Source organism: Brienomyrus brachyistius, chromosome 13, assembly GCF_023856365.1.
Source record: "Brienomyrus brachyistius isolate T26 chromosome 13, BBRACH_0.4, whole genome shotgun sequence".
Lineage (NCBI taxonomy): Eukaryota > Metazoa > Chordata > Actinopteri > Osteoglossiformes > Mormyridae > Brienomyrus > Brienomyrus brachyistius.
In genome coordinates this window covers 2,256,747-2,284,383 of record NC_064545.1, presented here as the reverse complement: position 1 = coordinate 2,284,383, position 27,637 = coordinate 2,256,747, and the positions used below count along the sequence as shown (strand labels likewise).

Genomic DNA, 27,637 nt, shown 5'->3' with positions numbered 1-27,637 from the left:
TGTTTTCTGCTGCCTTGTTCCGTGTATTTAAGTCCCTGTTTTGCATTAACCCCTTGTCTGTCATTGAAAGTGTTGCGTGAGACCTTGTTTCCTGTCCCGATCCCTCCATTAAACCCTGTTCGTCCCGCATCTTGCCTGCAACTTGCTTTTACTGCTCTTTGAGCTGCACCAACCACGCCTGCTCAGCACACCCGTCCGTCCTGCCGTGACAGGTACCAAAACATACATGACAAGTTTAGCAATTGATATTTACATTTCTTGAAAAGGGAGTCCTGACATAATGGAGGCCTCTGTATCTGTCTAACTGTAGATCACTCCATAAAACATTGTGATTCAGGGGAACCAAAATAATTTAAAATTGGATGTCCATTTTCCTGCAAAATGCAAAGGGGGTGCAATTCCTGGCAGGTGCCCTGCCGTGAAAGGCACACACCCCTGTATCTCTGTTTCTGGTGATTAGATCCTAAAATGCTTTGGACAGTACACACTGTATGGCAAAGAGTACTACCTGAGCAAATTTAATTGTTGTAGGACATACAGAGCCAGAATTCAAAGGGGGTGCAATTCCCGGCAGGTGCCCTGCCGTGAATGGCACCCCCCTGTATCTCTATCTCTGGTGATTAGATCCCAAAATGCTTTGGACAGTACACTCTATGTGGCAAAGTGTACTACTTGAGCAAATTTCATTTATGTAGGACATACAGAGCCAGAATTCAAAGGGGGTGCAATTCATAGCAGGTCCCCTAAAGTTATCTTAACAGATAGATTTGAAAAGGGTGCATACTCTTATGCTAAAGAACACACCCCCTTCCACCTCTGCATGTTCCTGTCAGTTTACCTCCTCCTAATATGCTTTTCATAAACCTGCACAATAGAAGAAGATCAATAAACAGAGCGAACTTTGTAAGGTACTAATAGCACAAGTACTGAGCCAGTTTCTTAAATACGAAACAAGTAAACTGCCGTAAAATGCACCCCCCCCCCCGACCCGCGCGCTGCACGTGATATGGCATTCATGAAATTAAGTAATTATTATCTATTTCTTTAAATATGTCGCTTGCTAGCAGCATTTCGTGATAGAATCAAAGGGGAGAATGGAAATGAATTTCCTGCCAGGTTAGCCGTCATAAAGATACTTTTTTTTTTTGTTTAGGTATTTCGGATCACTGTACCAGAACACTCTCTTCATTGTGGATAAAGATAATTACTAGATATGTATAGGGAATAATATTGTGTAATTTGCTTTGATTCTTAAAGCGAAGGACTTCCTTGTTCTCAAACTAGTAAACTGATGACGAGACTAATAAATCACCTACGTTCTCGTTCGGAGCTCATCGTTTACATATCACAGTTTATCAGTCTTATATGGGTTAAATGCAGCCTTCGTGAAGTGGGACAGTGGTCTTCTAAATGTGCAAACGGAATTTAATATTTCTGTTGCATATTTAGATTGACGGAACTACGTATTTTCCCACTTCGAATAGAAGAAAAGAGCGGTGCGCGCTCCCGACAGGGGGTGCATTTGACGGCAGGGGTGCAGAATTCGGCACAACACCTGCACCTATTTTTTCAAACTTCAAGCAGTGCGTTAAAGGTTGGAACAACGAGTAATTGGTATCGTGCATCAGTGCCTAAGTTCTTAGTAACAAGAGGGAAACTTCACCTACAAAAGAAGGAAGCAATAAGATCATCATTGTATATAAATATACGGTATTGTGTGTTAGGCATAACTTATTAGGATTTTTTTTATATATGCTGTCAAAAGGCAATTACACCTAGACTGTTATTGCATGGTACATGAAAGGTGTATATAACAAATAATGAAGACAGGGGATTTTGCATTTATCTGTCTTTTCAAATTCGACAGGGAAATTTTATTTATAATTCCCAATAACATTTACATTTTAACGTGGCATTGAGTAGCATTTTGGTATATTGCAGTTTTTTAATCAAGATAAATGTTTTTCTGGTTAAAAGACTCGTGTTAAATAGATGTAGCATGTAGTATGATGTACAATCATCAGAATGAGTAAAAAGGAAGAAAAACGTCAACCACAAACAAGTATAAATGTAGGCCACGACCAGTTTGTCCTGAGGTACCCATGACCACCATTGCATGCATGCATGAATGTTATTCTAACAAGCTTAGCAAGCAGAAAAACTGGTTATTAAGGCATTTTAAATATGAGGATGTTCTGGGATAAAGGCCAACTCTGCCCTTCTGAAACTAATCCCACCACACAACAGCCACAGTATATTTGTAACAGTATTACCAAATTCTTCCCCAGCCATTCCATTAAAACGCACCACTGAAAGACATTCTATACTATGGAATAACAAAGATTAAAGAAAAGAAATCCTAACATTCACACACAGCCAAGAAGCAGAAAGTCACAGTAACGGTCCTCTGGCAAAAGTATAATTTCTAATGGAAACAAGCAATCAATAAAGATGTGATGACCAGCTATCATTTTATTGTATTGGACATTATTAGTTTTCTTAGAGCAAAAGGCCATAGTCATGAAAAGTATCCATTAAAAAACAGATTTTTATAAAGATACTGATTTTGAAAATAAATCTGTACACGTTACTTCTATTCTGAATGTCAAGTATTTACTATTTAAGCACACTGTGCTGAAACTTTGTTTCCTACTGTTAGGGAGAGGATATTTATTTCAATTAAGTTAGGCTGGCATGTTTTTAGGATATCAAAGAGTTTTACTCGAAAAGGAGGGTCCAAGGGCTGTCACTACAGGGTTCTGAATCATCTCTTTGCAGGGACTGTAGTGTGAGAAGGGCCACTGAGTATAAAAGGGGGGGGGCGGGGGGGGATCAGGTCTTTTTCTTCAGATCCTCGAAGCGACGTGTCAGATCATCAAAATCAATGTCGTCTGAGGGTGCAGTGCTTCTGCCGATGGCTGCGACAGGAAGCGTGTCAGGAACAGAGGGGAGCTCGGGGAGGCCAGGGCTGTCAAACATCTGGGGGGAGGTGGGGCCGATGCCTAAGGAAGAGGTAAAATAATGCAATGAGATGCAGCATACATGATGGCTTGGGAGAGAGATTCTACCCCTGCAGCAAGGGCATAGGTTTGGTTTCAACATCGGTAGGGGACAAATCAGCCCCGATTCCCCTGCCCCCCTAAACACGCATGATACTCCCCCGATCCATGGCCAGATCTATGCTCTTGCCCTACAATGACCTTCATACCAATGTTTAAAAATGGGAAAAGGATTTTTTTTTCCCTTAGGACAAAACATGGGAAAATGTGCACTTACCTGTCACCTGGGAAGGAACAGGACTGTTGTTAAACAGGACATCCTTCTAAAACACAGAAATATTTACAAATTAAATACAGGAATACCATGCACACATTCCACTTGCTGCTTTTGGATACAGGCCCTGAAATGTTACATGATCAACCTTTTGTTCCCCTGGAATTTACACATTTTAGCCATGTTCAACTACTGAATATTATCATTTCAAGCAAAAGTGTTTTCAAGTTCAGTAAAAGTGTTTTCCTGTGAATTCCACAGGAATTAATATGACTCCTGAGAGCCCAAGAATACAATTTGTTTCAGGTAGTAGCTAATAGTTAACTGTCTATCTATCCTCTCCGTCAGCCTTGATATCTTGTCATTAACTGCTTTAGAGAACTGCACAGAAAAGCAGCGGAAAAAGCAAGGTGAAGGACAAGTTGTAATAAAAAGATCTTCCCTGAAGGCAGAATGGCTGGATCTCCTGTGGCTTTGGGAGCTTTCACTTACAGATTCATAGCTGGGGGGGTAGCTGGGCAGCTGGGGTGGTTGAAAAGCATTAAAGCCGGCAGGGCCAATCATGTGCTCTTGCTGCAAAATCAAGTTACACCAACGATCTTGTTGTGCTTGAAGCAGAAGAATGATGCTTATATAAACATGCAATAAATATCCAATTAAAAAAAGACGACTAATGACGCGGCATTGAAAGTCATAGTTAGACAAATAAGGCTGAAGGGTCTTCTTACTGAGCCTTTGGGCAGGGGGTAGCTGAAGCCTACTGGCATGGGCATAGGTATTGCTGAGGGTGGGGCAGTGAAGCCACCACCTCCTCCTCCACCTCCTGGCTTCTTGAAGTCATCCTTCACGTCAATAAGGTCGGCTTCCTCTGCTGCACAGACCTCAGGCTGTGGTGGGGGGTACATCAGGCCATTGCAGGTATATTGGGGGTGTACATATCAGGTCATATCACAGAGAGAGCAACTCAAAGAAGGAGAAACTCACATCAACCATGGCGTCTGGCTCATAAGGCACGTTGTAGTTCTTCGCAATCTCAATGAGGTAGCGTTCTACCAGAATCTTAGGCGGGGCTTCCACACTCAGTTTGTGAATGAGCTTAGAATGGAAACAGCAAATTAGCTGCCATTTTCAGAAAACATACAAAGGAACAGATAGTGTTCTAAGGATTTACATTTTAAAGAATCAACACAATGACTTGTCATTGCTTACCCTACTGTTGACTGTACCAATTTGGTTTGTCCTACACAGCTTGCCATACTCCTTGCTGTATTTTGCACATAGCTGGTCTGATACCTGCATTCATAGTCAAATGTGAACAAGAGCCAAGGGGCAGTGCCTGGAAAACTCCAGGTGAGTGCTACTTAAAAAAAAAACAGATAAATGATATGCAAAGGAAGAACAAAAATGTATTTCATGTCACCATCTTCATTCCTCTCTGCAGGTACTCACAGTCTTGAGTTCAGTAACTTCAGACTGCAAACGTGGAGCTGCCCAGATAAGTGTGGACACAGCCTCCTGAAGGCCTGGATCCAACTCCCTATCAAGGAGAAATAAAGAACCACCTGTCATGACAATGTGTTCACCTTAATTTTCAGTGGCAATCTGATTTACCCTTACTTACAGTTTGCACTTCCCTGCTGGATTGTATAGAGGAGTGTGACAACAAGCAATCGGTGCTTCAAAGAATCTCGAACTCACTTCATTGATTGGATGAGGCCAAAGCGGGCCAAGAGGAGGTCACAGTGCAGCTCTAGGATCTCCATGCCCTCCACCAGGTAATCTTCTCTGATTATGTGCTCAACCCTAATACGAGCTCGTTCATCTTTTCCAGATGACAAGTAATCCGCAATTTCCTTCCGTGCTTTCTGAGCTAGTTCAGCTGTGGGAAATGAGTAATATTACAATAAAACTAGGAGTACAGTCAACACTGTCACGGAACAGATCACTAATGTTACAGTACTTTAAATAAAAGTTGTTGAGTAACACTTATTACATGAAATACATTCATGAAACAAATGCGACATTTAATTTTGAAAAGCGCTGCCTGAGCATACTAGCCAAGAACAGATTTCACATTTGCAGTTTTGTCAATGGAATGCGGAAAAGGTTACTTACTTTTCTTCTTCTCCAATAGTTTGAGGCGATTAATGACCAAACGAAGGTTAACTTTAAGTCTATCAGCTTTGAATCCACCACCTAGCATGTTGGACAGCTGCCTGTGTACAGAAGTAAGAAACCTCGGTTACGGAACATGAGCCACACTTCTGTGCTGACAGGGTGGTATCACATTTATTTAGCCGTGTGGCGTATTTGCGGATCTTATAACAGCAAAACCGATTAATAATTCTAAATTACGCAAAACGATCAACTTAACAGTTACCAGTTTATAAGCTCTATCTTTTTCCTGGTTACCTGATAATGCTGCCAAGAAGTTTTTATTTTTCAAACCGCTCGACACCCTGAAAACCAAAATACAAGGTACCGTCATTAAACGATGGGTATTTTTATATTGAAGTTCACGATATGTGCAATAACTAACCGAAAATTATAGTATAAATATCAAAAATATCGCATTACCGATTCTTCCGAAACACAGGTAACTCCTGTTTTGATGAAGCGAATTTATTCTCTTCCGGTATTTTCCTACGTAGACACGCGTACGTGATTGACGTCACAAGGGCAGGACGCTGGGAAATCCCTGATCCCTCCAGTCGTATTACTACTGAAGATCTTTGAGGGTTTTAAGTTCTTTGACCTTTCAGTTTGGCGTTGTCATTATTCTTACACTTTTTCGTGCGCATGTGTGAATTGCAAATGAAAAGAAGAATTAGTAAGTATTAGTGTTGCACATACCCATCTACTGGTTTCTTTTATGTAGAAAAGAAACCAGTAGATGGGTATGTGCAACACTAATACTTACTAATCAGCTTGTAACGTGTACGATAAAGCCTTAGATACATGGAGCATTTACCAATTGCTCCGTAATTTAAATTACTTTATTTCCATTAGCTACTCTTGATTTAACTATATCAATGCAGCAGCAAAATCCAATGAATGATAGTATTTAGAAAATTAATGTCTGCTGTAGGGGTCAGTAAATCGCTGCTGCCCAATAGCTAACACATTACCATGGTAATTCGCCATGAAATAAGCCTCAATGAGTGAGTAAGCAGCTGTAACAAGTTTCCACCTTCTGGTTCTTACTGTAGTAATTACACGTTTATCTTATTCTTTTCAGTTGCAAGATAGAAGGATATACGTTTAACATACTTATTTTAAATTAATATTTTAATATAAATGTATTTTCTCAACAGGATACATTTATATTTTATAGAATCCCATCTGTAATGATATTGTACCAATCAAAAGTTTGGACACACTTGCTTTTTAATACATTGACTTTATTTAGCTATGTTATTCACGTTATAAGTGCAAAAAAAGCCTCGTGACAATGAAATATCAAATTGCAAGGACCAAGAGAAATGCTCAGTTCCTCATAGCCACCTTTTGCTTTGATGACAGCATTGCAGACTCTTGGCATTCTTTCAACCAACTTCCAGAAGTAGCCACCTAGAATGCTTTTCCAACAATCCTGAAGGAGTTTACAAAAATTGTGGGCGTAAATTGTATGCTTTACTCAGTCTGATTCAAATGATGCCAAACCAGCTCTGTAGGGTTAAGATCAGAGAATTCTTGAGGCCAGGTCAGCTGTAGTAGCATCGCCTTTCTTGTTCACAAGATAATTCTTGCATAACCTCAAAGTGTAATTAGGGTCATTATTTTATTGAAAAACAAATGACAGTCCAACCATGTGTAACGGAGCGTGCCCGAGCGGATAAATAGGTCAGAGCAGAAATATATACCGTTGCACAGAACTCGTCAAAAACTTCCTTTATTGCTTTACTTTTAAGCTGCCGGCAGGACAGAACGCGTCACAATCCCAAACAATACATCCTCTCACTGCAACGACGCCCACCCCACTTAGCCACGCACTTATTTAAAATGCTAGGCAATACCATTAATCACTCCCATATCAATCACTACCAAACACAAGCCTTTACTATTTTAAACATTTTCTTGCACAGTATACCCTCCAAAATCAATGTATTAATGCATAAAAACATCAGGTACCATGACGTGAATTCCATAACAAAAGTACCATACGACCCCCCTGCTCTAATGAGCTCTCCCACCGTACAGCGCGACCCGAGCATAGAAAACCTTCCTCCTACCTATGCTCCGGTTTCCTGGACCTCCCCGGAAGATTAAACCCATTAACTTACCACAAACATCAACAAAGTAAGTTATACCAAACCGACGCATGCCCTATCGTCTTCTGATCCTAATCAGTGGAAAAACCGTTGATTTACAATGACAGACGTGCTGCGCTGTCACACCATGAGTTCACCAGATGGGATGGCGTGTTGCGGCAAAATGCTGTGGTAATCATGCTGGTTCAGTGTGCCTTCCGTTTTGTAAAAATCTCCCACAGCATCTCCAGCAGAACAACCCCACACCATTGTATTACCTTCTCCATACATCGCAGTGGGGACACACATAGTAGCGTTATCTGATCACCTGCGAGTGTACTTACGGTACTCATATTAAGAAACACCCCAGATTTCCATTTTTCTAGTGTTCATTGGCTGTCTTCTTTTACCCAAACTGATCTTCTTATTTATGTCCCTCAGGTTTCATGCAGCAATTCTACCCTAAAGACTTGTTTCATATAATCTCTTCTGAACAGTTCATGTCGAGATGTTCTTGCTGCTAGAGCTTTGTGAAGCTTCAGCTGTAATCGGTGGTGCTGCGAAGCAGGGAAGTGTGGAAGTCAGAGCGGAAGGCAGACTGTTGGGGTTGTTTGCGAGTCCAGTCATTCTGTCCCTCAGCTCCGGCTTCCACGCTTCCCTGCATCCAGCAAACTGAATACCCCAAGTACCTCATATCTGATGACGGAAGGGGTTACCAGCACAGTGGGAGCCACCCGCCTTCAAGAGGAGAACTACTCCCTCCTGGATATCCATAAGTAGTGGAGGAGTAATCCCACAGTCTGGAGGATCCCCAAGGCAGAGGTTATCTTGTGGGAGGCAGGGAAGGTGCCCGTAAGACTCACCTTGGATGCGGATCCCAGGAGGCAGATAAGGTTCGGCGCTTAGTGTCTGATATCGCTCCTCCTGTCTGCCCTTGTCCTTCGCCATACTTGCCTTTTTGTTTTGGCTTCTTGCGGTCTTGTTTCCCTGCTCCTGTTTAGTTCAATAAACCACCTTTGTTCGCTAAACACCCGCCTTCAAGTCCTTCGTCTTGCATATTGTGACACATCCACTTGTGAAATCACTGAGTGTGCAGTTGCACAGTGATGGATTTAAACAGGTTAAAAAATCTGTTTCGTTCTTGGATGGTACTTCTATTGCAATGTATGTGCAATCAATAGCACTGACATTAGGAAAGCTGGACATTGAAGCAAATTGCATTGTAATGTTTGCTTGGACACCCACACTAGGTAAATCTAACATACTATCTTGACAGTCAGTTACAGTTTTTCTTGATTGCCTTGAACAAATTCTCAAATGAAAATGTTACTTCTCATAACCACATATCCAATCCTAATATGTAATCCTAACCACATGTATCGATTGGCCTAATTTATTAAGTTTAATCCTTCTCTCTTTTGCTGTGGACCTATGCTAAAGCTAGTCTTGATTTTTGCATACGTTCTTTGTGCTCTCGCCATCTCTGTTCACAATTTGTGTACCACTCGAACACGTCAGTATCAAAGACACAGGAGATGTAATGTTACTCTTGCACCTTTATGCAATTTTATTCTACTACTTCATCGGTTCGCTTAGCAGTGAAACAATCAATATTGCTAGACTCTAATGTGGAAAAAGTTGGGTAGCGTAAAGTCTCCAAGTAGGAATAGTTCATTACAGCTGGGACAGGGTGGAGGGGTCAAGTTTGTGCATTCTGAAAACTGGCACTAAAAATGCAAATAAACACATTGGTATAATTTAAATGATATATTATGTGATATCCTGGATTTCTCCAGGCGCTAAAACTAAATACAACTTTGATGTGCAACTGTCCCTTTTCTTTTCATATTTGTACGACTGCTGTGGACCGTTTGTGAATGTACAAACTTTTTTCCGTTATAAATTTATAAAGAAAATGTGTCTACATATTTTATTTATATAAATAAAATATATTTATATATATTTTCCCCTTCATATCAAGCCTTTGTAAATGGTCTCCCTTTTTCTATTTTAAAACATATTTACATGTAGAAATGACATTGATGTGCTGTGATGAAAATTCAACACTTATACATATTACTTCAAGTGCAGTGCAGAGTCTCTTATCCCCCAAAAAAGTACAAAAAAAAATCCAACTTGGATTTCTTCGCCTTTCAAAACATTCTCGCACACAGTTTTTGGGGGCAATTCTGGGCAGTTGGTATGATTCTTTTACCCACGGCTATTCTTTTATTGACTCCACTGCACTACACATCTGGTGCACTGTAATTGCTTATATAATTATTAGATTAAAAAAAAAAAAAGAATCAAAATCAGTGAAATACATTTTCTATCTAGGGGCCCTTATTTATATGTTATAGCTATATGTTATAGAATTCAACTATAACAATGGATGTGAAGAAACTTTCTAAGGTGATGATTAACTGGGGCAGGCTCACAAGGACGCAGGCTAGACATTACTTCAGTAAATATCGTGAACAATTCAATTCAAGTAGCAAATACACCAGATACCAGAAAAGAAAACGTCAGCTCTAGGACGTACTGAAGTGGATGAAAAGAAAACAGTTTGCTGCAAATCTAGGGCTTGTTCCTCTTTCTCGAGTGATATTATCATGGGATGTTTCTCTGATTTAGGAGAGGGGGAGGAGCAGCAAAGGGAGGGGGCGGATATGAAATGAAACAACATTTAAAAAGATGTCCACATTTGTCACAGAGGTTACCCAACATCTAACAAAGGCACACTCAGTTTTTATCAATCACAAAACGCATAAACCCTAGGCACACTGCAACTCAGCCAGCAGTCCCTGCAGTTTGCTTATAGTGTGAAGCGTTATTGTGCTATGTATGTAGTACACCGCGTCTACAATGTCAGGACACAGCTGGGCCAGTTACTTCCTGGCTATAGCCTTTTATCCTTTAATGTGTTTCCTTCCCATTGGCTTCATGGTAAAATTATGCTTCAAAGTTTACTGCCTCATACTAACATTGGATGTGTGAATTTTATTCATAATGTCAGATTTACCATCACACACACAAAAGTGAAAGCAGAGTGTGATATCCATATAAATATGCAGATTCAAGAAATTTCAAAACAAGTTTTCGCAAATCTTTGTTTCAAACTAAAAAGAACTGCGAGAGATATATGCACTACAATTTTAGGTGTAGATTTTGCATAAAAATTTGGGTACAAGTTGACTATCCTTCCTTGGCTGTAGTACAAACATTACATGACACCTGGGCTTTCAGATGCCAGTGACAAAATAGTTACCGATATCAGAAATTTATCATAAAGCAATGAAGATGGTTAACTGGCATAACTTTTTGTGTGGCATTAGGTGTCTATTAAGAATACCCTAGTAATTTAGCTAAGACTTAATATGTCATAAGTAATTAAGCAACAAATATTAAATGTTTTTTTTTTCTAAAAACACTCAGTATATGGTGACTGATGGAAATTCATGAGTAAAACAATTATAGGTCACCACAAGATCTGTCTTATGATTTTATGGTGTGTGTGTGTACTCATTACAATTATACCAACATTATGACATTATGCTGTAAATTTGAAGTGCTTATTAGACAGGCAGGTTGACTAAAGTACATATAAAAAGGGAAACGGGAGCCCGAATGGAGTCCCTTTCGCGAATACTTTCCAAGTAATTGGAGCCCGAATGGCGTTCACGTCGCACACCTTGCTACGGGCCGAGGAGAAATGGGAGCCCGAATGGCGTTCACGTCGCACACCTTCTTACGTGCCGGGAAGAAACAGAGCCAGAGGGAAGTCCATGTTGCATACCTTCCTACGGGCTTCACAGAAACTGAGCCCCAATGGTGTCCAAGTCGTACGCCTTCATTCTGCCCTAGAAGAAACTGAGCCCGAATGGAATCCATTCACCGTCTTGAAGTATCCCTCCGCCTACAGGGGTGTTCTCAGGCTGGCCCGGCCGCCATTTTGAATGTCAAGTTTGCTCCTTCCTCTGTCGCAAATAGAGAAGATTCCAGTTTCCTTTTGGTGTCACTACGCCCGGTGAGTTCTACACACGCAGAAATGGGGCGGTTAATTGTCTCACCTCTCCGCGAGATGTGTGATATATTTATACAAGAGCACGTTTGTTTTTTCGTGTAGGTTTGGCAGCTAGTTCAACACCGGGGGGGGGAGTTGTCTCTGGGAAATCGTTCAGTGTAGCTAGCTGGCTAGTGCTACCCCAGGCAGACATTAGCGGAGATTTAACGGTATAAAGTGGTTAACTGAAGAATTGGACGGCCTACATTGCACTGCTAGATCTTTCTGGTAGATTGACCAAGTTGTACTGTCTCCATATTAGATTATATCTTTAAAAGGGAGGGTTGTGAGAGAGGCCCCGGTAGACGTTAACCCGCCTGTGAGAGTACGTAGTATTACCTGCTGGCTCTTGCTGCCGGAAAATGCAGTTTCTATAGAGGTCGGCCTGGGACATCGTCAGTTATTAACCCGAGTAGATGTGTTAGCAGCAGCAGTATTGCAGCATTTGCAGTTCAACGATACGCTAGTTTGACTTAGACCTGCTATCCCTGAGGAGTGAACGCAGATGACTTGTGAGCAGGTCCGCTAAGCTAACCTGAAGTAGTTAACGTGCCTGCTTACCTGTCTGCCTGCGTGGCTTTTTTATTCAGTGAGTATTTTAGCCGGGGGGTTAGCTCTAGGGATGTAATAGCTAACCAATTTTAACGGACCGGTTTAGTGGAAACAGGTGTGTGAATGAATTAAACATCGCTTGTCGTTCAGCTACCTAAATTTGGGATTTTTTTATCTCGCATTTCCTACTTGTTTCTGCAGCAAGTACTGGCATTATTGCGTGACTGTTGTATAGTTTCTGATCTTCTTAAGCTGGCTGTATAAACAAATTAGGTCGTTATAAAAAGCAGCCAGAAAGACCGACACAATATTTTACAAAGAAGAGAGAGACTTTTGTGATTAAACTAACCGATAACGATGAATTAGTGTATCTGAACTGATCTCGATGATACTAGTTTGATAACTTGTCTATAGGCCAGTTGATGAATGGGAATGTTTTTTAAATGGTTGAGTTCTATGATTCTTGTATGAGACCTACTTCAGGATTCATTTGAAAAGGTTTGACAGTTATGTCACATATAATTGACTCATAGAATATAATATTAATATAATAATTGACTGACCATAACAAATCTACCCAGGCCAACCATCCATCTACCATACTTGCTCTTTCAGTACACAGTAGTAGTGTGTACCCATGCCACTTTTTTTTTAAAATAATGCTACTAGAATTTAATGAGTTGGAGACCAACATATACAGCATCAACTACTAGTAATGTCTTCACTAATCCTCCTAGTTTACACTTCCCTGATAAATGTGGTCGTCATTAGTGCGCTGCGTCCTGTCACTCCGCAGGGACTGTTAACACACCAGATACGTTTTTATTTGTTTCTCGTTGACGGGTGGCCTGCACTCTCAGTGTGCGGCTGCTTCCTCCTAAATTAGTTGCTGATGCAACGGTGATTTGACCTGGCGTATGTCTCACGCTGCGATTGTGAGGGTACAGCGTGCTGAATGCCACGCAGATCATGGTGAAGCTTCTTGACTTTATGCTGCTGACAGGGTGTCTGGCTGCAAAGTTCTGCAGAGCCCAGCGAGCTCGCTCAGCTCTGCTACAGCGAAATAGCTTATGCCCCCTCTGTGTCTTTCTATGTTAAACCAGGCTTGGTGCTTAACACTGAACATACACTTGGAACCTCTAAGTCATGCCTCTGATGTGATGTTTGCCACCTTCAGAAAGTGTCTGCACATTGTGGTCATTTATAAATGCTTGTTCTTTCAGGAAAAATATGTACATCAGATTTGTTGTTAATTTTTAGAATTCCACTAAAATCACTAAAAGTGTCATTACCAGACATTTAGGAATAACTGAAAAAAATATATACTTTTAGATCACTCTTTTTCTACGGTAATAAATTATACTATGCAACTTTTTAGTAAACACTTTCAGCTAGGTGTTGTGTGTTAAAGAGGAAAAAAAAAATCACCGGACACCTGAGCCTTTCTGATATAGCACATCCAGCCTGGTGATACCAAGGCAGAGGGGAACTGTAACACAACTTTAACGTTTTACATGTGTATTGTCTGTCATTAACTAGAATGTTTCATGGATATGCCTTGACACTTGTGCTATGAAAGAAGAGATGGAAGAAATGAATCTTACAGCTAAGCATGTGGTTGATGAATCTTTTATTGGGGTCTGTGGTTTGAAACCTTAGTGCTTGCCCCATTAAATGGAATGGAATTTCAGCGCGCTTTCATTTCAGATTAAACTATATGCTGCAACTATATAAAGTCCCCTGGGGTTTATTTAGTAATATATAAAACAAATATTCTTTTTGAACCCATAAGTCTGGGAGGAAAGTCACTTTTTTAAAGTTGAGGAAACAATATGAAAATGCATATACGGTTAAGATACTCTAAATAGATATACTTAATATCCTAACCTTCTAAGATGTCATGCAGGTACATCCATACGTTTTATGTAACTGTCAAAGATAGCATTAAGCATCATTTTTATATTATACTGTGGACTTCAATTGATAGGTGTTATTATTTATTTATCTTTTCAAAAAGAGGATGCCAGCTCCAATCAGACTACGGGAGCTAATCCGGACCATCCGGACTGCTCGGACCCAGGCAGAAGAACGGGAAATGATCCAGAAAGAATGTGCTGCTATTAGATCTTCTTTCCGAGAGGAGGATAACACATACCGCTGTAGAAATGTTGCTAAGCTTCTGTACATGCACATGCTGGGCTACCCAGCACACTTTGGACAAGTAAGTGGTGGGACTTGGTTAGTCTGACAGGCCTTAAGCACTTCTGCTTCTGTGCCAAAAGTAATATATTAAACATAAATCTCATTTCCTTTTAGTGTTCATTGTGCTGTGACTTAAATTACAAAGTGATGATTCTGTCTTTCAGCTGGAATGCCTGAAATTGATTGCATCTCAGAAGTTTACAGACAAGAGGATAGGGTATCTAGGTGCCATGCTGCTGCTAGATGAGAGACAGGATGTGCATCTCCTAATGACGAACTGCATCAAGAAGTAAGGAACTGTTCTCTTCAGTGGAATTCCATTTTCACATTCTTTTCTGAATCATCTAAATTTGCCTAACTGGTGTTAAATTATAATTTTTCTGCCTTAAGTAAACAACATCTTTTGGTTACGCTTCTGCTTGCCTGTTTCTCTTCCTTTCACCAGCGATCTCAATCACAGCACACAGTATGTCCAGGGCGTGGCCTTGTGCACCCTGGGTTGCATGGGCTCAGCAGAGATGTGTCGTGATCTGGCCGGAGAAGTGGAAAAGCTCCTCAAGACGTCAAATTCCTACCTAAGAAAAAAGGTGTCATTGCAGCACAACCTCGCTTGTTGCACATAAAACTGCACTGTCTGCAAAGTAGTCAACTGTTGTTGCTCAACTTCTTTGATTTGCAGAATTTGCCAGTTGTGGGTTATGTTTGCTACCTGACAGTTTGGGCTGTGGATATTTAAACTGCATGATGTTCATTATTTATTTTCCTGTGGTGTTTTTGAGAGCTGATGTAGTGGAAGGCTGAACAGCTACGGTACTGTGTGCAAGTCTTAGGCTGGCAGAGAAAACTGTTTTTTGTTGGTGTAAGTTTTATATCTGTCAAAGTGTGTTTAGCTGTTTTAAAACCTCTCCTGACATCACCCTAGTATTGTAGGGAGGTATATGGCTCTGCAGGTTAGGTCTCTCTCACATGGTTTCCAGTTCAGATCATGTGGTTGGCAGAGTGATGCCACTGCTGGGTCCTTAAGTAAGGCCCTTAACCTCAGTTGCACCAGGGACTGTCTGACCCTCTTTCTAAATCGTATGTTGCTTTAGATAGAAGCGTCAGCTAAATACAGTCACCCTTTCAGATTTGCAGAGGCCCCCTGGGCACCCCAACAGGTGGCTGCCCTTTGCGGACAGCTTGCTCTTCAAAAGAGCAAGTTGAGGGAGGTGTAAAAATGAATTTCCCCACGGGGACAATAAAGGATCAATTATCAAAGGTGGAAGATCCTGGCAAATGTGAAAATCGATGACTAATATTAATATTTAGTTTGCACTTGGACTCACTATTAAATTACACTAATATTTATGTGTAATGTGATTTTATATGATATAGATCGATATAAAAATTGATCACAAAAAGGTCTATAATGTGATCTACTTAGATTTCCAGAAGGCCTTTGATGTTGTCCCCCACAAACGGTTCTTGCTTAAACTCAAAGCCACAGGGATATTAGGAACTGTAGCAGCTTGGATCAAAAACTGGTTAGCAGACAGGAAGCAGAGAGTAGTTATTAGAGGCACAATGTCACAGTCGGCCTGCGTTCATAGGGGGTACCGCAGGGCTCAATTTTAGGACCACTATTGTTCCTAATTTACATTAATAATATTGACACCAATATATACAGTAAACTGAAATAAAGGTAGCTGATTACGAGAAAGATCTCGGTGTGTATGTTGATGCTTCCATGTCCCACTCTTGCCAGTGTGTGGAAGCAATAAAAAAGGCCAATAGAATGTTGGGTTACATCTCTAGGTGTATGGAGTTTAAGTCAAGGGAAGTGATGCTACGATTATATAATTCCTTGGTAAGACCCCACCTAGAATATTGTGTGCAGGTTTGGTCACCATACCTTAAGAAGGACATTGCTGCTTTGGAAAAGGTGGAATGTAGGACTACGAGAATGATTCCTGGTCTTAGAGGAATGTCTTATGAGGAGAGGTTAACTGAGCTGAATCTGTTTAGTCTCAAGCAAAGGAGACTAAGAGGGGACATGCATATAAGATTCTAACAGGTCTGGATGCTGTTCAGTCAAATGGCTATTTCAATATTAGTTTAAATACTAGAACTCGTGGCCATAAGTGGAATTATTGGAATTATGGAAACATTTTAAAACGAATTTGAGGAAGCACTTTTTTACGCAGCGTGTAGAGTATGGAATAGTCTTCCTACTAATGTAGCACAAGCTAAAACCCTGGGTTCCTTTAAATCAGAGTTCCTTTAAATAAGATTTTAACAACTGTGAGCTATGGTATTAGTTAAGTTCTCCCCAAACGAGCTTGATGGGCCGAATGTCCTCGTTTCGTTTGTATATTTCTTATGTTCTTATGTTGTTGTTTATATATTTTTAAGTTATGCGTTGTCCATGAGTTTCTGCGATCTTTCGGCAACCGAAAATTTTCCCATTTCATTGTTCATGACCAACTGGCAAATAACCAAAACTATGAGTGTCAAACTGACACATATGGAAGGGTGAATGTAAATGCAATGTAAACCATTGACTCAAACATACACTATGCCTAGCTAATCAGTACCACATCAAGTTTTTTTATTAATTTGGTGGTGAAATTTAACAGATACATGGAATATATTTTGCACAGTGTTTGTGTGCGTTCATGTTTATAACAGCATGACTTGTTTCACTGCAGGCAGCATTGTGTGCAGTCCATGTGATCCGGAAGGTGCCTGAGCTAATGGAAATGTTTCTTCCAGCGACAAAAAACCTACTGAACGAGAAGAATCATGGTGAGACATCAGAATGGGTGATGATGGGTGTTTAACTGTCACCTCAGACCTGTCTTTGCCAAGGGCCCTGGTGGGACTACTCATATCTTGACAGATCTACCCTGGTCTTCTCATGTTGATGTTGTAATAAGTGACTTTCCTCGTTTGCTTGACAGCACCGGGGGGTCTGATATGTGGGTGAGCTAATCTGCGTGCGGCGCCTCCTCGTTTCAGGTGTCCTGCACACGTCTGTCGTTTTGCTCACAGAGATGTGTGAGCGGAGCCCCGACATGCTGGCACATTTCCGGAAGGTACGGCATGGCTCTCTGCCCCTCATACGCCTTTGCCTCTCCTTTCCCTCTGCCCAGAGGCACTGCTCGTTTCGGGGTTTGATACCTCAGTTCCAGCGCGTTCTCTTTACTCAGTAAGAGTTCTTGAGATTTCGGGAATTCCATTTCCAGTTACCAAAAGACCGTAGATCTGTCTCATTGCTTTAAAGCAGGATTTCCCAGAGCCAGAAGGGAGCAAAAACTGGTTGTGGGTCCCCAAGGACTGGATTTGGAAATTCTGATTTAAATTCATGATCCTGGGTCTGTGGATGCACAGCTAGGCTATATTGAAACACAGGGTTGCATATGTGTGAAGCCGGACTGACACAGCTCCGGTCTCTGCCCTCTATACAAGCTGTCAGCTGAGATGAATCAGTCGCTGTACCTCCTTTAAATTTCTCTCTAAGTAAAACTTTTCCGGTTCTTCCTAACATCTACCTCATTTTTCTGTCATTTGTCTTTGTTACAATTCCTGCATTGTGTTAGAATGAGAAGGTAAGAGGACGTTTGGTTGATTGTTGGTGCATGCCCATGCCAAGATATTTAAGGTCATTGTAGGTGTAGTGCAATTTTTGTGGAAGTATTGTTTATTACTTTGGAAAGTCACTTATTCTGTTGTCTTTGCCAATCTTGGCAGGCTTTATATGTTTATTTGCTTATTTATTTGTAATACATGCATTCTTGGCCATTATACAGTCTTTTCACTTCAGCAAATCATTTTATGACTGTATAATTACATTCGCATTCAACTGAATGGCAATTTGCATAAGTATGCTCAGTTAATTAAATTGGATAGTTAGGAGTCATAGATTACATTTCACAATTTGGCTATTTTATTTGGCGCTTTTATTTGTAGCAATAGTAACGTCAGTAATATTTAAATAGAATTATCTTTAAACATCTTTAGAAAAAATAAATTTAATTTAACATTATACCAACATTGCTTTTATAAGCGGTATACGTCTATAAGAATCTAACCTCTAAAGAGTGCATTTTATAACATTTCCATAGACAAAGACTTGCTGAGTAAAAAGTTTTTACAGCAAATAACAATGGATATTTACGAATAGATGGTTTACAAGGTATAAATGTTTAATTTACAGGACATGTCAATGACCGTCCTTCTGGCAACATTATACAGCTGTGTATTTATTTTCATGAGCAATATCTGTGTTTTGATGTGTCCTCAAACAGTTCCATTATCACAGACTCTGCCTCTGTTGCTCATATTTCAGTTGGTCCCGCAGCTGGTCAGAATTCTTAAGAACCTCATCATGTCGGGCTACTCACCAGAACATGATGTGTCTGGTATCAGCGACCCATTCCTGCAGGTAATAGGCCTCGACTCTGCCTACAGTTCGCATTCAATAAATACATTTGTTTTAGGAGCGATCAGTGACATTTGCCGTTTCAGGTGAGAATATTGAGGTTGCTAAGAATTCTGGGAAAAGGCGATGACGACTCCAGTGAAGCCATGAATGACATCCTTGCACAGGTGTGATTTATCACTTTGTTTTTCTTCATATTTTTTCACGAACCTACCAAAATTAAGTTGTACAGCGGTTAGGTTTCACACATTCGGTGCCCACCATAGCAAATCATCTTCTCTACCTTTTCTAGGTTGCAACCAACACGGAGACGAGTAAAAATGTTGGCAACGCCATCCTCTACGAAACAGTGCTGACCATTATGGACATCAAATCAGAAAGCGGACTGAGGGTCAGACTGTCTCTATTCTCTTTGGGGGCGGGGGCAAGCACATATACAGTAACTTTTCATTTGTAAATTTGTAGAGATGTGTGCATTGAAAAGTCAAACTCCATTTTTTATGTAGGTATTGGCAATTAACATCTTGGGGCGCTTCCTACTAAACAATGACAAAAACATCAGGTGAGTGATTTAGAGCGTGAGGTTAATTAGAAACTGAGTAGATGTGTGGGCAAAACATGATGCACTTTTTTTTTTTCTTGGTTCAGATATGTAGCACTAACATCCCTGTTGAAGACCGTACAGACTGACCACAATGCTGTGCAAAGGCATAGAAGCACTATTGTAGACTGCCTGAAGGACCTTGATGTGTCCATCAAAAGGTAAGAAAGACAGATGCGGTCATCATTGCGAGATACTCCTGTGATCTGTGGACGAGCCTCTGTGACCGTTGGAAGGCTGACAGTTTGGTGCTTTCCCCAGACGAGCGATGGAGCTCAGCTTTGCGCTTGTGAATGGAAACAACGTCCGTGGGATGATGAAGGAACTACTTCACTTCCTGGACATGTGTGACCCTGAATTTAAAGCTGATTGTGCGTCAGGAATCTTCCTCGCTGCAGAAAAGTAAGGTTTTTATCCATGAAGAAAGTTAAAACGTTAGGAGGTTGGGTATTGTGGAGCGTACGATATGAAACCACACCCTTGTGCAAATTAATTGAAACAAGTAATAATTTTTCACGATATGATTTTGTTTCATTCTGGAAAGCCAACATTGTGCTTTCATTACTTTTTCAATTGGTTGGGGTTACATCATCAAACACAGGAAATTTCATCATTGTTACATTTTCTGACTGGTCAGGCGTCTTCAGCATGATCTTGCCCTGTGCCGTATGTCAAAAATGTTTAGGAATTTTATCAACAAGAAGAAAACTTTTTAATTGGCCTGTAAACTCTGGATTTAAACCCTATATAGAATCTGTGGTCAATCTGTAAGCAGTGCCTTCGTGGGATGGACTGTAACACCAAAGATAAGCTTATTCAGGCGTTAATTCAAGTGTGGTACTGGAACCCCAAAATCATTAAAGTCTGCTCAGAATTGTTGGATTGTATGTCCAATCGCATCCAAATGCTACTGGAATAAAAAAACTCAAGGAGGTCATATTATATGTTGAAATGTTGATACGTTGAATTTGTTTCAATTAATTTGTCACAGTTCTGTAAGATATACAGGTTCTTAATATTTATTAAATTGTTCCATGATAAGTATACTGTATGTTTAACTCCCTTTGACTACTCAGTACCCAATTCAGCTTTTTTTTTATTTAAAAAAAAAAAAAACTGTAGTTCTTTATGGTCAAGAACAATGTTGTATGTCCTTGCTTGTTGTAAAAGTAGATAAATCTGCGTTCCCTCTAACGTTGCACTTACTTTATCATAAGTGGTGTGTAGTTGTTATGTAGCTTCTCCTCCAGTACTTCTTACACTTGTTTGGCCAGTGACTGAGGCTCAACCTACAAGCACATATACCCCGTTGACTTCGTAATGTCTTCTGCTGCGTTGACTTCTCTCTTTGTGTTTTGCTTACAGGTATGCACCCTCAAAAAGATGGCACATAGACACCATTATGAAGGTCTTGACAACGGTATGATTCCTGCTGGTTTAGGGATTGTCTGAAATGTCACAGTGTGTGTGTTATTGCTGTACAATATTGTTATACTGTATGTAAGATTTGATGGATGATTATTTATGGAATGATCCCTGAACTGTAAGCATAAAGACGAATCTCAAAGCAGCGACAGCAGCTTATGTTTGTCTAAATGACACGCACCTCAGGTAAATGCGGCTCTATTCTTCACTTAGGCGGGCAGTTATGTTCGAGACGATTCTGTGCCCAACCTCATACAGCTGATCACCAACAGTGTGGAGATGCATTCATACACAGTGCAGAGGCTATACAAAGCCGTGCTGGACGACATCTCGCAAGTAAGTGGCTGAAAAACCTGTTCTATGAGCATTGCAGAACGGAAACATGTCCATGCGGATTATTTGTTAGGATGTGACAAAAGTGTGTGTGTGTGGGGGGGGGGGGGGGGTATCTGTCACCTTTGACGTACTTTGACGTGCTTTCTCTTGCTGACCCTGTGTGAGTGTCAGCCTTGCAGTTATGAGACTGATGCGGTATTGCCCCAGTTTGCTGTTTTTTTTTTTTTTCCCTTTTGATTGTCGTAATGTGAAGATGTGTTGGGGTTTTTGGAACAACAAGCACCGCAAACTGCATGCAAGCGACACTTTGCAGTCTTGACATCTCCAGGAATACATCTCGGCTTGCCATCACAGTGCCATCAGTTGTTGGGGATGAATCATCTGCGTGTTATTGCACAGATGGGGGATGACAGATTGCTTTTTAAAAACGGAATATCAAAATGCTTCAGCATGGCCCCACACCATGCTGACACCCCCCGGGGGCTTTGTGTTCTCTCTCTAATCTGTCTTGATCTTTATTTTTCTTGTCAAAGTCATCCGAAAGTTGCCCTTCTCGATAGCTTAAGAAGAAGCAAAAGGTGTCTTGCATATGGCACTGAACTTGTGCTTCTATTTGCTGTTTTCTGTTTCTTATCTTCAGCAGCCCTTGGTACAGGTGGCATCCTGGTGTATGGGCGAGTATGGTGACCTACTGGTGTCGGGTCAGTGTGAAGAGGAGGAGCCCATCCACGTACGTACCCCGTGCTGCTGCTTGGTTAGTCAGTCTTTCCTACATCTCCGGCCTGACTTCAGTGTCTTCTGTCTACTGTGAATTACACACAGGTCACAGAAGATGAGGTGCTGGATGTTTTGGAAGGCATCCTTGTGTCCAATCTGTCTTCACCGATAACTCGGGGCTATGCACTCACAGCAATTATGAAGCTCTCCACGCGTTTCAGCAGTGTGAAGTATGAACTTTTACTGCTGTGACTGTGACATAACTTTTCTCACTCTGTTTTCTCTGCTCAATCAGATGTCATTTTCCCCATGTGTGTGTTTGTGTGCTTGCAGTCGAATCAAGCGGGTTGTGTCAATATATGGGAGCAGCATCGACGTGGAGCTCCAGCAGAGGGCTGTGGAGTACAATGCGCTTTTCAAGAAATATGACCACATGAGGTATGTCACAATCACATCACTCTCCTATCACGCTGTGATTGTTGTCCTTGGCTCTTCCTCAGTTGGTTTTCTGTGGCTCTTTACTGTAATGTGCTCTTTAATTGACAAAATGTAAACAGGTTTAGTTGTGTAATATAGCTCAGTGTTACTGTTTCCACTTTTTCCTTTTTCCTACTTTTGGAGGGGGGAAAAACACTAAATATTGTCCTTATGTGAACTCGCATGCCGGTGTTTAATATGTGTGCAGGGACTCACACATACTTGTTTAAATTCGCTGTGTAAGACAGGACTTTCTTTGAAATGGCCAGTGTGAGATGCCGGAATGGCTGTGGTTCAGTAATAATGTTATCATGTTCACATTGTATGTATTGCAGCTTTTTTTGTAAATTATATGCATGACAAAGTTCTGTCAGCCCTCTCACTTTCCATGACTGCCTACCACCTATGAGAATTGTACAGTCGATCTATGATTTGACCCTGAAGTCCCCATTGCTCCCCCCACCCTGTTTTGTTCTTTTGCCTGAAGGTCTGCCTTATTAGAACGAATGCCTATCATGGAAAAAACCACCACCAATGGCCCTACAGAGATACTGCACACCAATGGAGAGGCAGAGCCTTCAGTTCGGGACTCCAAACACCCGCCCAGCATCCCGCAGCCTTCTTCCCAAGTGAGGGAAATGTAATCTCATAGCCAGCATGGGTCCAGCATGTGCTACTCACTGGGGTGCAAATCTGTTACTGTTACTGAGTGGTCAGTGACTGTGCCTTACTCAGTTTTGGAACATGCCATTCTTGCATTAAATGCATGATTTGTTTAATTATTGCCCACTGAGTCAGCTCATTTATTGACACCTTCACTATGGCATTTTAAATTATACTGCTTTAATGCTGTGAATCTTGTCTTTGCTGAAGGCTAATGATCTGCTAGACCTTCTGGGAGGGAACGACGTAGTGCCTGTGATCCAGACTGAGCTGCCCACGAAACCAGCCTCCTCTGGTGGGGAGTTATTGGACCTTCTGGGGGACCTTTCGCTCTCAGGTAGGATGGAGTCCTGCTTCTCTGCCACGCCTCCTGTGCTATGCTTGGTGTTTCTGGTATTTGTCCTCAGAGTAGCTCCTGACAAACTATTTTAAGGTGATCTAGTTATGACCTGATTTACAGCAAAATGTTCGTTAGACTTTGAAATCAGCTACTTGAATCATGTGGATCCTCGTAATCTAGTCTCTGATGTGCATCGGGAGGTTTTTGTATGTGTCGCGCATGGTGATGAGGCAGGAATGTTATTCTGGGAAAGAGGCGTATGTACCTGTGAAAGCAATGCTTCTACCAACGTAAATGGCAGGCTATTAGGGGAGTGATTAATTTAACTGAACTGTATCTTCGCATCCTGAAGAGAATGTTATTGAGAAACAAGTTTCTTGCACAGCAGCGGAGAGACATCCTGTCTACCTCGCTTATCCCATTTCCCATGCTCCGCCTTCCCCTTGCTCTGGCTGCTGTAAACTGGGAGGCTTCCTCCCGATTCCTCAGCATTTTCTGGTGCATCACTGAAGCCAACTGCTGTGCTCTGCTGCTCCCATGGAGCCTTTGACTTGGGGGATGCTGGGGGGTTGGGCATGCGTGGGCTGTAGCGAGACCCGAGTGTAGAATCTGTCCCAGCTGGACACAGATGGCTGCCACGTGTCAGCAATGGATGGTTCCATGCCACCCTCCTGCCAAATTAGACACTCTAAGCTTGTTGTGTTTGTGAAGTGAGCCTGCAGGATTTGCCAGCTGTGCTGGCTATAAAACGGACTTTGATGGTGCAGTTCAGTTATAATATCTGTCAGGTTTAATGACCCAATTGCTGAAAGACAATATTTAGAAGTTGCCCAGAAAGTCATTTTTGAGCCTAAAAATGCGTATTATTCCATGCTGTTATATTGCCCTGCTGCAACGAAAAGGTGTGTTCTGCTCCAAACCTAGGTGTCCCAGCCCCTGCTGCTCCCATCTCTGTCTCCCAGCCCGCCTTCCTGCTGGACGGCATCTCCTCCCAGCCCCTTTTTAATGATGTTGCAGGAGGTGAGAGTGGCACCTTGCACACAGCCATTGTGGGTCATAAGTTTGCCGGGAAATGTCCCCATATTTGTTCTCTAGCAGGCAGTACAGTCACTTAGGTTTAATATTATATGAATTCTTGATTCCCTATAGTGCAAGGATTTTAGTAGCCATTTAATCAGTGTTACTCAGTGTATAATGTATTTGTTTTCCCCCATTTTTAGCCATTCCACCAATGACAGCCTACAATAAAAATGGACTGAAAATAGACTTCACATTTGAAAGGTCCAATTCAAATCCCAATGTGTCCGTTATTACCATCCATGCGTCCAACTTGACTGAGGTAGACATGGCTGATTTCGTATTCCAAGCTGCAGTACCAAAGGTGAGGTGTCTGTCCCTGTAATTACAGTGCTGAGAATTACCGTACTACTACCCAAACAGACAAAAAATTTGAGTGCCAATAAATGATGGGCAATTTAGCAGGAAATATTAACTAACATTGCTTTTCTCAGACCTTCCAGCTGCAGCTCCTTTCCCCCAGCGGTAATGTTGTTCCTGCACTCAACAAGGGAACTGTCACACAGGTGATCAAGGTGCTGAACCCACAGAAGGTACGTGCTGTTCCCCCACAGAGCATGTAGAGCTTATTTTAAATTACTTGCTGGGAGAGTAATCATTGATATATTATTTATTTATTTATTTAATTCCCAGCAACAACTGCGCATGAGGATCAAACTGACTTATACCCATAAAGGGTCTTCGGTTCAAGACCTGGCAGAGGTCAACAATTTCCCCACTCAGTCCTGGCAGTGAAGGGTTGGCTCTTTGCTCTCAAAGACCCCTCCTCCCCCACCTGCTAAATGAACTATGGAAAAGACTGCCCCCCCGCCCAAACTGTGATGTCAGCACAGACTGGTACCCTGAGGTGGCCCGGGGGAAACAGGATTCCTTCAGACACAAAATGATGATGATGCGTCTGACGATTAGTTCAGCAAAAGTATGTGACGACATATCCATTTAGCGAGTGCGACGGGTGTCAGTGCCGTCCCCAATGTCCACCTCATCTAGGCACTACTCTGACACAGGCAAACCCGTGCTGCTGCCAGGGAGGCATGCAGAGCCTGGAGCTGCTTCATATCAGCAGTTCCTCTGCTAAAAGGAGTCCCTTTCATGTTTTTAGCAGTTGTCTGTCTAACTAAATTGTCAGGATGCCTTTTATTTCTTCTTGTTTAATGTCCCCTCCAGAAATGAAATACAGCAGAAGGTTAGTTTTTTGCACTTTAATCACTTCTCCCTGTGTACTGTGGGGAATTACGATGTGGCTGTGGGGTTTCTGGCTCTTTCTGGGTTTTGTGGTATGTCATTTATTCTCCAGTTTGGTGTCTTGGTCTTAATTTCTGTAATAAAAATCAGCCATCTTCACGCTAAGTACAACCCTTTTGGTCCAAATACTATGCTTCTGTTTTTTTTTTGGCATGTTCATATAAAACTGACTTATTCAGCCTAACTTAACCAGTCGCAGATTGTCAGTGTTTTGGCTGAAAATTCAGTCTTGCATTCTTGTAGCAATAATGTTGAAATTGAAAGGAAAAAAATATATCTTGTTGAAATGGTTATTTCCCCCATTCCAGTGTGAATGAGGATTAAACTTGGAAATGTACACTTCATTTGGTATATAGGGTTGCATGTTAATTTGTTTGGCCTATTTATTTCTTTATTTTCCCCTGCTTACCATGCTACTGTGACTAACAGTCTTTAAAAACTGCAGCAAAAGTGCAGTACATTTTACGCATCCTGAATTTTCTCATGGTACAGTAGTTACCCATGGCAAAATCACCGTTTTAAAGAATGAACCGTTGTCATGAACATTTTTCGCATTTCATTGACCACGTTGTTTTTTTCCTTAATTCTCTTAAGGTGAACATCACCAGATCACAACCCAATCTCATGCTGATTTTTATTTTTTATTTTTAATTAACCAATCCAGAACCCTAACATTTGTACCCTTACTATAGAACCACTATGACTACTTGCTGTCAAACTTGAATTTGGCATTTCAGAATCCACAGTTCCTTGAATGTTTTTTTGTTTGTTTTGTTCAGAAGTCTTACTACAACTGTTGTAGGTGATGTAGCCAAGCAGTGTTTGCGTGCAGTGAGTACATGTATGTTATTTTGAGTCTCATGCAGTTTTTTGTCATCATGTTTTATCTGAAGTTTCCGTCTGGTTTAAGCACCTGTGTGGTGGTTTTTCACCGTCTCCCCTCCATTAACCCTTCTGCAGGCAGGCAGCACCGTCATGGAGTTTGCAGTGATACTTATGTCCTGCCCAGTAATGCTTGAACAGAGCAATGTGCCTTTTTTTCCTTCTCTGATGTATGAAAGATCTTGATGTTGAAGAGGAATGGTTTTTAGGCATCTTGCTACTGTATTGCCGTTTGGAAAAACAGGGCAATTACACCATGGGTCATCGATATGTGGATTGAATACCTCAAGTTGTTGAGGCATGTTATATGGGATTCAGTGCTGTGGCTGCACAGCAAGCATTTTCTACAGGATTTTGTTCAACTGGTTATTGTGAGAACATCCATTCATTTCAGATGACCTGATTCATTTTATGACACTATAGAGCCATTTTATTTTTCCCTCTTGGTTGGTTGTACATGAATCTTCATGACCAGATCATCAGATATTTATCAGAGTAAATCCCTGCCAATGTAACATGATCTAAATTGAGAAGTGTGGAATGAATGACTTTATGCAATACTGGAATTATATGATATGTACAGAAGATGTTGGGACTTCCTTCCCCATTCAGTTTTATGTACAGCTTTCATAAAATTAATTTCAGGAGAGCATGAAGTGGTGAAATGTTTCTACTAAACCCATAAACCCAGTTTTCATGTTCGTGTGTGTTAAAATTGTAGTGTCCTATGTTTGTAGGTTCTGCAAAATTATATCTATAGCTTCTAAAAATTATTGCTTAATCTGGTTAAGATTGATTATTTAGGAAGCAAATTTACTTTTTACCATGAACTATGTTTTCTTCTAAGTTAAATTGAGAATCTTTTTTGCATATTATATAACTGTAATGAGGCCAGATGTCTGATGTCAGACTGTAGTGCAGTTTCACTTCCAGTCACTCAGAGTAGAATAATAATCAATCCCTGTTCTTATAAGATTTAACTGGCCAGGTGTGTGGTGGTGTTGCACTGAAATAATTGGGTCTCTCTTTTGTGTGTAGTTTGTATAAAAGTTTGTTTTTCCAAATGCATTGTCATTAAGCTGGTCAATGTAAAATATGTATGAAAACTTTACCC

General features: G+C 41.1%; 2 protein-coding genes and 2 long non-coding RNA genes across 6 annotated transcripts; 2 read left to right on the top strand and 2 right to left on the bottom strand.

Annotated features, from left to right (window-relative positions):
- Positions 1-1,834: 1,834 nt before the first annotated feature.
- LOC125706380 (IST1 homolog) lies at positions 1,835-5,976 on the bottom strand. 2 transcript variants are annotated; one of them, XM_048973050.1, is made up of 11 exons: positions 5,851-5,974; positions 5,686-5,732; positions 5,389-5,489; positions 4,972-5,152; positions 4,723-4,810; positions 4,483-4,566; positions 4,258-4,368; positions 4,002-4,160; positions 3,766-3,846; positions 3,277-3,322; positions 1,835-3,002 (listed from the first exon to the last, which is right to left on the bottom strand). In XM_048973050.1, the coding sequence occupies exons 3-11, from the start codon at positions 5,474-5,476 to the stop codon at positions 2,833-2,835; spliced, it is 1,008 nt and encodes a 335-aa protein (XP_048829007.1). In that variant the 5' UTR covers positions 5,477-5,489; positions 5,686-5,732; positions 5,851-5,974; the 3' UTR covers positions 1,835-2,832. The 2 variants fall into 2 exon arrangements, 1 of the variants encoding a protein (XP_048829007.1); XR_007381986.1 differs by having other exon boundaries at positions 2,900-3,002; positions 3,277-3,846; positions 5,851-5,976.
- A 1,488-nt stretch (positions 5,977-7,464) lies between these two features.
- On the top strand, positions 7,465-8,551 carry LOC125706909 (uncharacterized). Its single transcript, XR_007382097.1, has 2 exons — positions 7,465-7,572; positions 7,965-8,551. It is a non-coding gene; the product is annotated as an uncharacterized LOC125706909 (long non-coding RNA).
- Positions 8,552-11,012: 2,461 nt separating this feature from the next.
- LOC125706136 (uncharacterized) lies at positions 11,013-12,139 on the bottom strand. 2 transcript variants are annotated; one of them, XR_007381907.1, is made up of 3 exons: positions 11,926-12,139; positions 11,268-11,557; positions 11,013-11,214 (listed from the first exon to the last, which is right to left on the bottom strand). It is a non-coding gene; the product is annotated as an uncharacterized LOC125706136 (long non-coding RNA). The 2 variants fall into 2 exon arrangements; XR_007381905.1 differs by having other exon boundaries at positions 11,268-11,500.
- On the top strand, positions 11,459-26,165 carry LOC125706135 (AP-1 complex subunit gamma-1-like). The gene is made up of 23 exons (XM_048972685.1): positions 11,459-11,550; positions 14,156-14,359; positions 14,505-14,629; positions 14,786-14,927; positions 17,028-17,124; positions 17,338-17,414; positions 18,668-18,763; positions 18,847-18,927; positions 19,053-19,151; positions 19,267-19,322; positions 19,409-19,522; positions 19,623-19,763; positions 20,727-20,781; positions 21,000-21,122; positions 21,763-21,852; positions 21,945-22,069; positions 22,173-22,277; positions 22,804-22,945; positions 23,190-23,316; positions 24,244-24,339; positions 24,540-24,700; positions 24,831-24,929; positions 25,030-26,165. The coding sequence occupies exons 2-23, from the start codon at positions 14,159-14,161 to the stop codon at positions 25,129-25,131; spliced, it is 2,454 nt and encodes an 817-aa protein (XP_048828642.1). The 5' UTR covers positions 11,459-11,550; positions 14,156-14,158; the 3' UTR covers positions 25,132-26,165.
- Positions 26,166-27,637: the final 1,472 nt, after the last annotated feature.

Coding starts and splice junctions, on each gene's coding strand:
- LOC125706380 (XM_048973050.1), bottom strand. CDS start 5,476: ATGCTAGGTGGTGGATTCAAAGCTGATAGACTTAAAGTTAACCTTCGT. Junction 5,153..5,388: donor ACTATTGGAGAAGAAGAAAA/GTAAGTAACCTT, acceptor CATTTCCCACAG/CTGAACTAGCTCAGAAAGCA. Junction 3,847..4,001: donor ACCCCCTGCCCAAAGGCTCA/GTAAGAAGACCC, acceptor TTGATTTTGCAG/CAAGAGCACATGATTGGCCC.
- LOC125706135 (XM_048972685.1), top strand. CDS start 14,159: ATGCCAGCTCCAATCAGACTACGGGAGCTAATCCGGACCATCCGGACT. Junction 19,523..19,622: donor CTTGATGTGTCCATCAAAAG/GTAAGAAAGACA, acceptor TGCTTTCCCCAG/ACGAGCGATGGAGCTCAGCT. Junction 20,782..20,999: donor TTATGAAGGTCTTGACAACG/GTATGATTCCTG, acceptor TTCTTCACTTAG/GCGGGCAGTTATGTTCGAGA.